The sequence below is a fragment of the Rhamphochromis sp. 'chilingali' genome, assembly GCF_963969265.1.
Source record: "Rhamphochromis sp. 'chilingali' genome assembly, chromosome: 7".
Lineage (NCBI taxonomy): Eukaryota > Metazoa > Chordata > Actinopteri > Cichliformes > Cichlidae > Rhamphochromis > Rhamphochromis sp. 'chilingali'.
Window position 1 is genome coordinate 5324719 of NC_137934.1, and position 15406 is coordinate 5340124.

The following is a 15406-nucleotide window of genomic DNA, read 5'->3' on the forward strand; positions in this document are numbered from 1 at the left end:
ATTCGTCTTGCATTGTCCAGCTGAAGTTTGCCACCTGTAAAGCCTGAAAATCAGTCATTTGGTGACTTTGCTGCTTTAATACTTGAAAATATCACTAAACTACTGTGTATAGTTCCTCCTCTTCCTCCTCCTTGTCTTATTAAGGTTTCACTGGGTGGTACAATCCTTGCAAAATCAATAAAACATGGTGTTGACAACTGCCAAAAATCAATTACATAACAGCAGCAGGAGACTTATCAATAGAAGAGGCATGGAAACTGAGATTCAAAGACTAAAGTAGTGCATTAAGAAACAGAGACTCAAAGTGTTCTGAGCTGAAGAAATGAAAAAGCCATTCATGAATTATTATGTGAGTAAATGGTTTGAAACATTCAGAAACATTCTCATAATTTATTGATTAATATATATACATTTTTGTCTAATTTAACTGTAGGACTTTTATTTTGAAGAAAATGTATTTTCTCTTTCTGTGCTTTTGCTGTACCACATCTGGCCCCTTGACACCACACTGTACCATATCCTTGGAGCACCTTACCATCGATCCAGTGTTGTGTGGAAGCTAGTGCATCCTACGGACATCTGGTTCCTTGAGCCAAGAAAGCCCTTTGTCAGAACTCAGCGTAGTGTGAAAGGCGAGCGTGTCATGCAGAATCACGGTGCCACATCTGGCCGCTTTTCTCTAAATAATCTTTCCTGAGTATATACAGAGTGGCTTGTAGTGCTCTTTCAGCCTGGTCGTCTGTGGTGTCACGGGTGCAGGCATCCCTGGTAAGATTTTACCTGTGCATTCGCTTTTACCGCAGCACAGGTCATCAATGAGCTCTCAAGGCTGTGGTGATCCATAAATGACAGAAGAGCCTCTATTATCAGTGCCGCTGCCAAATGACTGAAAAGCAAACTCTGATGAGAGGTGTAGCTGCCATCAAATACAATTCATTAACGCTGCACTGCATTTTCCAGTACCCATGAGTGAGTTAAGGACCATTCATTATCTGTCTGTAATCATTTGATGTTTCTGAAATATCCAAGCTGCTTCAGTTTATTCTCCGACCCTGCTTTATGCAATGCTGTCTTTTTTTTTTAAATTTTATGTGGTGTGATTGCTCATTTTAAAAAACTGGAGGTGATACTTAATTCACGACTGGATATTGCCTTTGGATACCATATCTCTTTAAAAGCATCATTAAACATTATGTAAGCATAGAAAAGAGCTCTTTTTAGACTGGTTATATGCCTGTAGTGCTTTGGCTACAGGTATCATTTATTACCCCCTCTGTGGTTCATCCTTTCTCTCATCTCAGCTGCGGAAGTCCTTAGCTTTCTGTTAAGATGGGAATCATCCTTTTACCAAAGGAGTGTGTTTATCTGATTTTTTTCAAAGCTGCTGCACTTGGCAGCGAGCTCACTGCCAAGTGCGGATGTTTCTCTTAGAATCCCCATCTGCATTTTGAAGCACCATTCAAACTCTACACATATTTCTGGAATCCATTTGAACTCCAACATAGGCCAGATCCCAGCGCTTAGCACGCAACAGAACCAGTGTCACAATGCTGACTCATGTCAAGAGCGAATAAGATAATGTTTTATTATGGTTCACAGCCAAAAAGTAAAAAAAGGAGCCTGTAAGCCTTTGTGTACAATTTTGAAGCCTTTGTGGGGAGTGAAGGGGTAACAAGAAATAGCAAGAACTCACTCAGTGTTTTTTATGCCTCGTGCACTTCCTTCTGTTTGGAGTTGCAGAAATGTTACGTAAAAGTGAAGGAGAGGATAACATATGTAGGCCACAGCTTATGCATTATATTCAAGCTGAAGCAAATGGCTGTGAGAATGTGTGAGAGAGCAGCAGAGAATTATGTATATATGCTTACTTCCATGATTTGCTGCAAGAAACGTGTGAGTTTGAGTTAATGCGTGTGTGTGTGTGCAAAGCAGGCTTTGGCATTTGTGTAGGAGGTAACGTTCCTGTTCTTGTGTGCTCTTGCGTTCAACAGTAGCACAGCTAAGGAAAGCCATAGACTGTATGTAAAAGATGGGGGTAGTCACTGTGACATTATGGTAAAATGGTTAACTCTACATTGTGAAACTACCATCAGGGTGTTTTTAAGACAAAAGTTGTTAATGTTGGATTAGAATGGAGATTGCTAAATGGAAGTAAATTCTAACTGCAACTGTACACACAGATGTGCAATCTGCCAGTCAGTAACAGATATAAAATACGATTTCAGTCACCAAAAATGAAGCATAAACTTTCCCTACAGCCTGAAGAAGGTGCAAACCCACATGTGTTGATGCATTTTTAATGCAACCAGCCCCCTGAAATAAAGCCTCTTTATTACTATAGCTTAAAGACCTCATAGAACCTTATTAGCACTTAGCACACTCAGACTCCGGGCTCACCTGTGGTTCCTGGATTCAGCAGATGCAACACTAGATGTAAAACTTTGCTTTTTGATAAAGCATGTAGTTCGGGCTGGGAGTCACGCTGCAGTAGGGTTTGGCTGATGGAGGCTTCCTATGATGCACTAAGCACTTCTTCACTCAAATATTTTCACTTCCTCTGTGTTTATACACCACTACTGTATTTAATCATTAGCCATATTAAATTCTGGCTCTCTATCAATAGTTTGCCTTCCATCCTGCCTCTCTCTCACTGCCTGACTCTGGTTCTGCTGAAGGTTTCTTTCTGTTAAAAACTGTGAGTTTGGGGGGTTTATTTGAACAATGTAGGGTCTTTACCTTACAATATAAAACATCTTGAGGCAACTGGGGCTATATAAATAACATTTAATTTAATTGTACTGAAAATTGAATTAAATTAAATTGAATTACTTGTTCAAACCATGAACCTTGGGTGTCTGGATTAAATTTTTTTATGTCACTTTTAGGTGTGAATCTTTCCATTTTCACTTTTCTTATTATACACTCTTACAAACTCTGGTGGCACTTTTTCATGGCACAGACCTCTTTGATAGGTTGCATCTCACAGCAGCCCATATTGTTTTTTAAGATTTCCATTTAAATGCTCCAAAAAGCCAACAACTACCACAAACATGGTGAAAATGTGGAAGGTGACCCTGGGTAGGTAGCTAGCATCTGCCAATAAATACCAACTTTTTAAGCTTTTTTAAACTCCAGAAAGTTCAATTATAAATTAATAACAAATTTAAAACAGTCGCTTTGGTACAAATGATGTTATTAAGGGGACGCTGTAAAGACCAAAGTTGTTTCTGTACCTGTGGTAAACTTTGTGTTTTCATGGCTGAGTCTATGAGGGCTAGAACCAGCCTTAAGTGTTAAGTGAGGCATGTCTGTTATTTCAGATTAATAACATTATAACCTCTAGAATATGGGTTTATAAGAACTGTTAAGGACACATACTGAACTTTACTGTTCAATTACAACCTGTTTTATTACACTTTGGTGCACTGCTACAACAGAAATGTATAGCGAACAAAGCTCGGAATCTTTATAAATGATATTTTTGGAATTGAGAGCTGCTCTTTTTGGCTTCATGGGAGCGTAATTCACAGTGATGAATATTTTCACCCTAAAGACAGTGAGATACAGTGGCCACAGACGTCAGGATTAGCACGCATGGTAGGTGAATACGTACTGTAGAGGCCTCCACGTTCAGGCTGCCAGCAGCCAGAACAGTTTCAGGCTCTGGCGCTGTCCGTGGTACCAGCGTGGCTCTGTGGGCTTAGCATTTGGCGCTGTCCATGGTACCAACGCGCCACTGTGGTGTCCGGCAGGCTGGTGGTATTTGTGGTGCTGAGGCTCCATTGCCTCGCTGTCCAAGGAGCTGTTCCAAACATGGTGGAGCTGTCCGTGGTGCTGAAAACTGAAAGGTCCTTCCAGAGAGATTGCAAGAATATTTAGCCATGTAATGACTAAACAATGACACCTAAGTTTAAGTTAAACATGTCCCGATTAATGTGCTGAATGATGGTTAAAAGCTATCTTTATGTAGAAAACCAGTGTTGTATTATAGCATGCAACACTAAAAAGCTGCAGGTCGTAGTGTGCTTTATAGGCTGTCTCTCGGTCAATGTAATGACACTGGGTTCATTTATATCCAGTATTACACAACATCGCCCCACTTTTAAAAATAATTGTATTAATGGGAGTACACCAGTGTGGCAAGGAAAAAAAAGGAGGCGCTGTTACTGTGGTTAAGATGGTTCGATGAGCTGATAACGTCACCATGCTCAATGCTGGCAATAAAACCCATTTATTTCAAACTGAAGCTTGTGCTCTTCCAGAGACGCTCAGTGACGTTTTGAGAAGATTAAAAAAAAGGCTGTGCATGCACTGAGACCTCTAACTAATAATGACTGTATGATGTGTATGGAAAATCCCCACCACAGAGAAGCACATAAACAGCAGCACAAGCAGAAAAATATCGGACCCCCCCACCTCCTCCTCACACCCCCACATCATCACTTTGTTAGTATCGCCCCTGTGTGTCGATATATTGCTGAAATGGGACAAACTCATCTTGATGTCACTGCAAAATAGTTCAAATCCCACATTTGCTCCAGAACAAATATCGACCGTTCGCGGGACGATCTCACGTTTTCAGACGTGATTGATTGGTAAAAATCAAAGCGGGGTATGTGAAATCGATACACTGTAAGCTGTAATTCACGCCGATTTAACGACGCAAAGCGATTGCTTTGGCGTAACAGCAAAAGACGCGACCTCAAGTGGCTTATTGCCTGATGTAATATCGATTATGTGGATGTTTCACTTTAGGCAAAAACACTTGGAGTCGCACAGTGCGCACTTTTTCCCTCTCCGTCTGCCTCCACCCCCTCCACTCTCCATCCTTCGGTTCCTTCTGTAAGCATGCTGTGATCTTCATCCACTCTGTGCCCAAACCGAGAGCTTGAAGGACCCCCCCCCCCCCCCCGCCCAATCTCTCTTTCTCTTTTATGACCAACCCTCTTTCATCCAGGCAGGCGTTTGTTCGCTGGATTTTATAAGAGCCTGTTTAATTACATATATATATATTTTAAACACAGTCTATGAGCTACAGTGTCGGGGCTGCTGAGACTGAAGAGAATCGGGGAAACCTACCACAGGTGAAAGGAGCTTTTACGACGCTGCGGTACAGATGATTGAACACTTTAGCAGTAACTCAGCGCAATCTCCCCGCTTACCCTGACTGAAACGGGGCGGAAATTGAGGCTAAAACACCTTGGAACAACTAAAAAGGGACCAAGTTCTGTTTCCGAGCGAATCTAAAACCTGCTGCGTTGTTTCCCCAACTGGGCTTTCTGTGGAAGATGTGACCTTTTCTGTTGCGCCCCGTGGAGCAAATCACTGCTTTTTTTTCCTTTTGTTATTAGTTCTTTTTTTTCTTTTGTTTTCTTTTGTTTTTTCCACCCCCTAATCAGTTACTCGAGCTTGACATGTCTTTTTGTGGGATTACACGCGGAGATATGATCACTGTGAGAGACCGAGTTGGATTGTGAATTTACTGTCAGCGCTTTTTTTCTTCTTTATTTTTTCTTTATTTCTTCTTCCTTTTTTAAAACTTGTCTCCATAACGAAGGAAGTGCTCTAGCTGTTTTCTTCAATGGCTTCAGTGTCAAGGTTGGGAAGACGCAAAGATGCCAGTCGCTGGCCGAGAATGTCGTCAAGTTTCTGGGCTGTGCTGCTCCTGACAGCGCTGCTGCTTCTCTATTGCGGTAAGTCCTGCCGCTTTCCTCTCCTCTCTCTGTCTGTCACACGCTCTCTATTTTGACCACACACACACCCACAGTGGGTGACCGTGCCATGTGGGAAGGCTTTGACAACAAAATTATGTGAGTGGTATTGGCAATCGCTCTTAGCGTATTGATCTCAGTAGTTGTCGACGTGTCATATTCTTCTTTTTTCCCCCTATTGAAAAACACGCACGGGGATCACAGCTGCGCGTGCACATACTCACTTTAAAGCCCCTTCCTGCTCCTGTGTATGCAGACAGGCAGAATCAAGAGAAGCCCCTCACCACCACACACACAAATCCTCTCTCATAAAAAAACAGGGGAATGTGTCTCATTGTCTTGTGAAACTACTTTCTTTGGCTTGGAATAGGAGTGCGCCACAGGCCTAATTAAGTCTCATGTGACTCCCGTTAATTCTTATTCTATCTGTCTCTTCAACACACACACACACACGCACCCATCTATCTCTTAAAGCTTCTCAGACTGACTGAGTGAGGTCAGGCTGTCATGCATCTGTCATCTCTGAAACACAGAATCCAGAAGATATACATAACAAATTCACATAATGTTAAAAGGTACAAATCTTATTATTATTATTTTAAATTTATGAATAAACCCTTTTTAGTTGGACAAATAGTACTCCAGGCAGTAATTCAAGAGTGCCTGAGGATAACCTTATTAGGCAAATGTATGCAAGTACAAGCACACACACACACACACACACACACACACACACACACACACACACACACACACACACACACACACACACACACACGCAATTTGCTCCTCTCTCTCTCTCTCTTTTGGGCTACTTCTCTGGCCATGGGTGTCTTTTCATTTCTTGTTCCCTGGCACCCTCACACCTTCTCTCCGTCTTGCTTTCCTTCTCTCGCTCAAACCGCCTCTGACTCACTTATGAGGAGAAATCCAGCTGGCACACAGAGCTTCAGTCTGCTATGTGTGAACAAAAAAAAGGAGGCTATGTGCAATAGCCATGATAAGCTCATGGAAAAAAAGAGGAAAGGGAAAAGTTATTTCATTAGCAGCTGAGCTAATGGTTAATGTAATCACCCTGTCCTCCAGTGCATTAGCTATGCTGGTGCTGTAACAGATTCGTACTGTGATCGTACTGAGTTTTCCTTACAGCGATGTGAACCGACCTCAGCTCGTTCATTTCCTTTTTACCTTTTTTTCCTTCTCTACAAAGGACACAAGATTGAGTTTGCTTTGTAATCACACAGACCTCAGGTTAATCAATGACAGGCTTAGTTTATAAGAGCCAAAGCTTCTGGAGGGGGGCTTTTTATTCTTTTATGGTGCCTTCGGCCATGTGCCATTGATCTTCCGTTTGTGTCCAATCACGACACTTGGATGTTTGTTTCAGTCAGCAGTCTTGCTTTTTCCTTTTGCAAGGACCTCGACCTTTTTACCCAGTAACACCGCGAGCCTTCAGAGACTTAATAATCTGAGTGATAATCATTCCTGGATTTCCTCTTTTATGACCTCTTTACTCCACGCTGCTCAAACTGTGTTATTTGGTACCTTTTGTCCAACAGTCCGCCTTATGGGTATATTTCATTTTTGTTACCACCATTATTGGTCTATTAAACTCTAGTGCCGGGGCCGACTTTGTGTAATTTCCTCCCTTCTCGCTCCTCGTTTCATTTTTTTTCGTTGTTAATTTCCAAACATTTGAACTTGCAGCTCTGTAGATCGCACAACTCCCTTTCACTGTTAGCTTTGCCTTTCTTCTTGTGGGTTTCCTTTTACTCTGACCTTCCTCGACAGTGCAGTATTTCTGTTTTATACTTTTTGTATTTTTTCTTACCCTCTACTTTGTTCATGTGTCCTCCGATGTCCCGGTCACACTGGGTTTGTTTGAGGTTTTTTTTTCTTTTTCTTTTTTACATTTTTGTCTATCTTTGTCGCTGTTTTGTGCTTAACTTTCTTCTGCTTGAAATTTTTATGTTGTTTTCCCCCCACTCTTTGTAGCACTTGTTCTTTTATTCATTTCCTCTTTTTAACCAGATCTTTCAAACCAGTGGATCTCTGGGCTGAGCTGACCAATGCATGTCCTCTATGCTATTCTGTCTGAAGTCTCTGCTTTCTCAGCAGACTCTTCTCTTCTCTTCTCTTCTCTTCTCTTCTCTTCTCTTCTCTTCTCTTCTCTTCTCTTCTCTTCTCTTCTCTTCTCTTCTCTTCTCTTCTCTTCTCTTCTGATTGTTGTTTATTTTACAACCCAAGCATTCATTATCATATTGACTGCATCTCAAGACAATAATGATATTTGTGAGAGTGATCAATTCATTCTCACTACAAGATCAATATACATTAATGTAAGACAGGTGACATGTTTTTAGAAGCTGGAGCTCGTAAACCTTTGACAATTTTGTGTGAAAAATGACAGTTTTCAAGCAATTTACTGATTAATATTCTACTATTGATTGATTGTCTAATTTTTTTTTTAAATGGCAGCTTTACTACAGCCTTCTACTCAAAATTAAGAAAGAAACCAATAAAACATGATTAACCATTGGTTTGTGTATATAAATGGTAATAATCACATACACACATGGTAGTTATTCATATATATTCTTACAAAAATTGTCCACAGTTTGTAAAGGATTTCAAGTTTTACTAGAAATTGATGTCCATGTTACTCACATGCATACAGAATCAGCATAACTGAAAAATGAAGCCAATGCTGAAGTTTCTAGAGTCTGCAGTTTTTCTAATGGCCTGCAGGGGGCATCTCCTCTGGTTGCAAAAGATGCCAAGTTGTATAGAAGTTTATCAGAAAATGTCACTTTGGCTTTCTTCATTTATGACCTCAGTGAATCCTTTCCAGATGAGATTATGGGATCAGTTCATAATCTGAGCCCATAAATTGGTAGGTGGACCTACCAATTTCCAAAGTCTGATTATTTAATGCCTTGAGAGGAGCGTTTCCACCCTCACCATCTTTGTTGCAGAAAAATCAACCAACTCTCATCTTTCAGATGTGACGAGTAAGGGCAGGTCTGACTGTGAAACCGCTCACTGGCTATCGACCAAAGAGTGTGCAGTTTCATACTGCAGATAATACTTCAGTTTGAAACATAGCATGACCAAGATTTACAGAACAGATCTAACTTTTCATTCAGTATGATCCAAAATGAGTGACTGAACCAAAAACTCATCAGGAAAGTGTTTACAGAGATCAAGTTTAAAGGATGTTTTCCATGGACCTGTATAGAACTGGAAGTGTTTTTGCTAAAGTTCAGCACTGGTTTCATATCTATCTATCTATCTATCTATCTATCTATCTATCTATCTATCTATCTATCTATCTATCTATCTATCTATCTATCTATCTATCTATCTATCTATCTATCTATCTATCTATCTATCTATCTATCTATCTATCTATCTATCTATCTATCTATCTATCTATCTATCTATCTATCTATCTATCTATTGAGATAGATACCAAAATAAGAAAGAAAATTCTCAAGTGTTTACAAAATGTGTTACATCTTAGAAAATGCATTTGTGTGATGGTTGGTAATGTATGGCTAATATCTGTGCAAAGGGCACTTTTGCTTTGCATTGTTGCTGTGTTTTACAGCCAAAAGGGTGGTGGTGGTGGAGCTCTGTGATTTATGGCTATGACTCATATGGTGCCTGTCACCTAGAATCAACATCCAACTTCACACGATACGCTGTCCTCTCCCAGGCCCTCGTGAGAGGAAGAGATTGAAGAGAGAACAGAGAGAGGCACGGGGTGGAGGGAAGAAAGGGAGAGAGAGAGAGAGAGAGAGAGAGAGAGAGAGAGAGAGAGAGAAGCAGAGGCACCGAATAAGGTGAGAGCAGCAGGTGACTTGATATCCCCTCTAATACCTTGATAAGGAAAGCAAGTGAGGCAAGAAGAAAGAGATGGAAAAAAGGGAGTATAAGGGGAAGGATGAAGGCAAAAGATATAAAGCAGTAAAGGAAAGACAAACCCTGCTGAGGGTGAAATAGAAGCCACGGTCAAGAGGGTGAAAGTGGCAAAAAAAACCAAAACTGAAAGGAGAAGACAAACATGAGGAGAGGAGAAAAAAGTAAAAGAGGGAGAGATAAATAAAAACAAGTCAACAACTGAAGTATTTGGAATGTACGTGTCGGTACTGGAAACATTAATCACACCAGAATGCTGCAGTACCTTTTGATTACATTACAAAGAAGCCAACAACAACGACAACAGCAACAAACAATATTGTATTCTGTGCACTAGCTCCCTCATCTGGAAGCTCTCAGCCGTGCATTTGTTTGCCAACGGCGCAATTATGTATTCATGAGACTGTAGCCCTGCATGTGAGCTCGGGGGAAGGCGGATGAGAGAGCCCACAAGGGTAGCTAATCAGTATGCTAATCTTAGCTTGGGATGGCTAAGGAATGTAACACGGCTGTGGTCTGGGTCTGAACTGCAAACACACTGAGAGAGGCAGAGACAGCAGAGAGCGAGGTAAGACAGAGTAACAAGTAGAGAAACTGGAAGCAAGAGAACGAGGAGGAGGAAGTGATAGAGACGAAGAAAGGAAGAGAGGTCACGCACAACTCTTTTCTTATAGCAGCCTTCATTTTTAGGCATGTAGCAACTGCTGATTCATTCCACCCTTGGATACAATGTTGCGTGCAGGTACATACACCTCTGGCACAGGCACATGCACACTCAGATCTGAGCCCTGAAAAGCAGAGACAGTAATGAACGTAACATCAAAGCAGGCACGCAGGTTACACCGGGGCACACAAACGAGCGAAACGTCATCAAGGTCGTTCAGGAACATCAATCACCTATTTGCACATACATGACCACCCTGTAAAGATACAGACTTTAGAAAATGCTGAAAGGTCAGACACACACACAAAGAAACAAAAACAAACAAACACACACACACGTGCATGCATTCCCCTGCTGTCAGGCTCGAAAGCTTAAAGCCATTCTCATCACATCACTCTGTCGCTCAGCGTGGTATCCTGTGTTTCCTGCCTGTTTGTTTATGGGTCGCTGTACTTCTGCAGCTGTATCAATAGGTTGTTAACTGTTACTGGTTTACTGAGAATTGCAGGCCTGGGGGCATTTCAAACCATCGCCCAAAGAGCTCAAAACACACGGTCATGCATCTGTGGTGATTCGCCAAGGCTTACATGTGCTCAAGTGCACACACACACACACACACACACACACACACACACACACACACACACACACACACACACACACACACACACACACACACACACACACACACACACGCATAATCTGTTGCTGTTGCGAGGCTGGTTTGCCAGCGGAGAAGACAGGACTTGACTGACCTGAAAAAAAAGAAAAGACGCAAGAACTTGTAGGTGAACGCGCGCACTTATTTTAATATCTTATCCTATTTTCAGCATAGCCTGGAGCTTCTTCCTCTGCAGGGAGGGAGGCAGAGAGAGCAGCCACTGTCAGGGAACGGCAGAAAGGCTTGCAGATGGCCTGGGGACGCAAATTCATAAAGAGTCAACTTGTTGAGTTTTTCCACAGAGAAAGCAAAGAGCCACATTACGGACCGCCGGAAATGGGGCCAGGGATCGCATGCATATTTGAGCAACTTTTTAAAAGGTAGCTTTGCAAAATTTAAAGACCATGATGAGTGTCATTTGAAGGGGAGGAGGAGCGTTTGCTGTTATCACGTAATGACCATACTACTTATCGGCAGTGTCGAGCTTAGTAAGGCGAAGAACTAATATTGAGGCTTTGGCAACTTAGAGTATAAAATTTTAAGTGGATATGGAAACTTTTTTAGTGTGTGGAAGGATATGGCAGCATGGCCACAGGCAGTATTTTCTGTTTTTCCTTGTTCTGTTTTACGTGTAGCACTTGTGTCAATTCATTGATGGTATCTGCTGTGTGGAAATGATCAGTACGTTTTTGTTTGGTGTGCTGTAAGTACTTTTGGCTCTCTCTAAGGTAATCTATCATCCTGTAAGTTTTAAAAAGGTTTGCACATTTGGGACTGTGATACCACTTCATAAATACTCTTGTTAATAAATCAGAATTTAATAGCTTATTTGCTAGTTTGTAAAGCTCATTTTATATACGTATTACTTAGGTTCAACTGTGACTTTATGGGGAGCAATAGGAGTCTAATACTCAAGCAGTTGGTTGCATCCACTTTAGGTGACCCCTTTGGTCTACAACAAAATATTTTAGCAGCTAAGGGTGGGCTCTTATTACAATTTTGGAAAGACAAACTTTGTACTCTAAATACCTGCTAACTTTGCAGGTATTTAGAGTACCAAAGTACATAGTGTTTTCATTAGCTTCAGCTGTATGCTAATGAGCAAATATTAGCATGTTAACATACTAAATTAAGATGCTGTACTTAACATCACATTTGAATTTCAGAGAATGTAGGGAGAATAAGGCTAGGGCATTGTCGGAAGTTGTTCTTTAAATGAATTAGTAGGCTATCATTAAACAGTAAAAAGCTTGGTTAGCAAGCTGTAGCCATAAACTGGATGGGTGCTACACACAAGAGGTAATACCTGATAATTCGGGATAAGTAACACCCAGGTAAAGAGAAGGGCTGCAACTCACACCTGGCTATACTAAAATACTTGTATAGAAATGTTTAGAACTCTGGTGCATGTGTGAAAATGGATATTGTTACTATTACCAAACCACTGTTAGCATTTAACTCAAGCTAGTACTGTGCGTTAGTAGAACTTCATAGATTTACTTGCATGAAGAGGCTCAGTTCTGTTAAAGGAAAACATCAAACCAACGTTTTCTTAAAAACTTGAAAAAAAAATCAGTTGATTTACATCAAAACACACATAACAAACAGAACTGCTTAGAAGTAACAGATGCATTGCTCTTCCACACCGTCACTGAATTAATGAATGCTGGCCTTTTAGGTAAATACTCTATTTAAGCCTTTTAGACATAAAACTCACAAATGAAGGTAAACACTCAGTTACATTCCCAGTACTTCTATTTCCGGTATTATTGATGTGTATTTCTGGGCTTCTGGTTAATAATATTGATTTTAGGTATACAAAATACAAAAAATATGCACATACACTGTGTGCTGCAAACATGTAGTGACTGAATATCCAAGCAAAATACAAAGATGATGCTGACTTGTAAGAACAACCTGTTCCTCCAAAGCTGCTTTCATGGCCCCAGAACAGTTAGCAGCTACAACAGTTTGTGAAGTTGTTTACACAGAGATGCAGTAAAAGTTTCATCAAAGCTTCTTCCTTGTCTCCTTGCTTCATCTTCAACAGACTCTCCTTTTTTCTCTGTTCCATCACCTGCACCTTTGTAACCAGACTCTGCTGTGTAAAGGGGGAAAAAAAAGAAAACATAGATGTCATAATGGCATGCTAATATGCTGTGACATTTACTTAATGTGAAAACAAATTGCAAAGTGTTTGCTGTTTGCAGTTAGGCAAAGTATCACCGTAGCCGCCTCCATGGCTAATTGCACCTTAAATGCTCCGTGTCCCATCGTGAATTAATTTGCTGTCGATGTGACTTTAATTACCATTAAAACCACATGTGCAATATTTACATATCATGTTATGAGTGGTGTATGACTACAGGGCTCAACAGGTCACAGCTCAAAGAAAAGGGTTGTTTGTGTATAATAATTGTACATGGTATGCAAATGTGAACTTCTCGTCCAGCTCTCCAGTGACAATAAAAATGCGGATTTTCTTATTCCGGAGCCTCATTCTGAGCTTTTGACAGAGAAAATGTGATTAATGGTACGTTTTTTTGTAACCAATTCTGTAAATTGCGTGAGATGGCTTAATTGGGTCGAAATCCGGACAGAGACTCACGATGTGCTCCTGCCCCGAGAGGATTGGCGGATGTGCACTTGTGCTTGTTTTGCCTAGGGCTAGTGAGCCCATTCAGACAGAGATGCTAAAGCTACTCCCCTTTATTACTGCAAGAAGCAATTGCTTGGAAGAAAATGCCAGAATGGTGCTTTGAATTCCTGCAGGGGCCCATCACTGAGACTCAGCCCACGGAGCTGAGACAGCTAGCATCTGGAGCAAAGACATGGCGGTAAAGTGGAGAAAGGAATAGGGGGAGGAGGGAGATTTCAGAGAGAGAGGGAAAGAGGGAGCAGGATGGCAGGGAGGCAATGAGAATGAGAGAGTAGGGGAAGGAAGCGAGATAGACATAGCGCACATGGGAGACAGAGAAATGGTGAGCATGAGACAGAGAGAGCAAGGGGTTGACGGGGGAGCAGTAGAAAGAGCTTGGGAGAGGGGGGGGGAAGGACGCGCAAGCAATGAGACAAAAGACAGACAGACGAGAACACTCAGACGGTCCACCAATTGACAGCCGGTTGGGGAATAAAGTCAGCTAACACAATGAAGCAGTCGGCAGACAGACTTGCCGCAGAGTAGCCGAGAGGCTCTCAGAAGTAGAAACAAATATTACATTAGAAGAGACAGAAGCCATTTGTCACAGTGGGAGGCCTGAGAGGTAGTTAAGCTGCAGAATATAGGGACCCGTGGCCTGGTTGATGCATGTCGCCACGAAGAGGAAATTGTGCTGAAGTCAACTCCGTTCAATCAATTGTCTGGTGTCCTTCAGTGACTCTCGTGCTTAACAAGATAACACCGGCGCAAAGTTTCGCCAGCCCAACTCTTGAGAACTTGTTATGGGGCCTTGAGGGCCTCCCCTTAGTCCTTTTCTTCCTCCTTTTCCTTCCATTCATGCCCACAGCTTGTCAGCCACACCATCTCCACATCAAGGCTACAGTTCAGTGTTAATGTTTTTAGAAGATAAATCTTTGGGGCGTTTATGATCTAAATGACAGCTGCACTCAGTCGGCACCCACATGCGAGAGGCAGTTGAGATTCTGAAATGGTTTCAAGGATTGTCTGTCAGTCAGACACCTGGTGGCTCAGTCAGTCGGTCGGTCTGAGTTTTCGCTCTGTGCCCCACGGTGCATTACTTGGCCCTTGGTTTGAAATGGCTTATTTCAATAATAGCTGGAGTATGTATGTAACAACAAAAGCATCTGTTTTCTTACTTTCAGCCTTTACCTTTCTCCCTCTCCTTGTATCGTTCCATTCCTCCCTCTTTCCCTTTCTCCTTCTCCTCAACCTAAGCTGCTGACACTATGATTGATATGGAAATTACATTGTGCTTGCCCTCATTTATCTTGCAGCGTTGCTTGTTGCTGCTCCAACAACCATTTTGGGATGCAGAAACAAACTGATCTGCAGCTGCTGTTGCAGAGAGAAAAAGAAATATATAGTAAAGATTTGATTTGAGACCGTGTGTAGCCCAGTGGATGAGGAAGGTTTCCTGTTTTAATGGAAAAACTACCACTGTGCCTACGAGGCGGTAACCTTAATCTTTCCTGAGGCACATATGAAGTCTCGGAAGCAGCAAGTATTACTAACCAGATAAGTCAAACATATCATGGAATAGACAAATACATAAATAAAACAATGCAGTTAAAAAGCTAAATGTACTTATGGATCTAAAACCTTTTTGGTTTTTCTTGTTTTGTTTTTTACCTCCAAGTCACCCATGAAAATGAATTTCTACATTCCATGTCCTTTTTGGGGGTCATAGCACACATTTACTCTAATTATTTTGCAGTCAAAACAATTTCCATTTTCTTCTTTTATGCAGTTGATTAAATGCCACCAAAAAG

General features: G+C 41.4%; 1 protein-coding gene across 1 annotated transcript in view; it reads left to right on the forward strand.

Moving 5' to 3' along the window:
- Nucleotides 1-5321: 5321 nt before the first annotated feature.
- tafa5a (TAFA chemokine like family member 5a) overlaps nt 5322-15406 on the forward strand; it is a 180062-nt gene continuing 169977 nt past the window's right edge. The window contains exon 1 of the mRNA XM_080887035.1: nt 5322-5693. Within this exon, the coding sequence (XP_080743161.1) occupies nt 5582-5693 (112 nt within the window). The 5' untranslated portion in view covers nt 5322-5581. The remainder of the gene's footprint in view (nt 5694-15406) is intronic.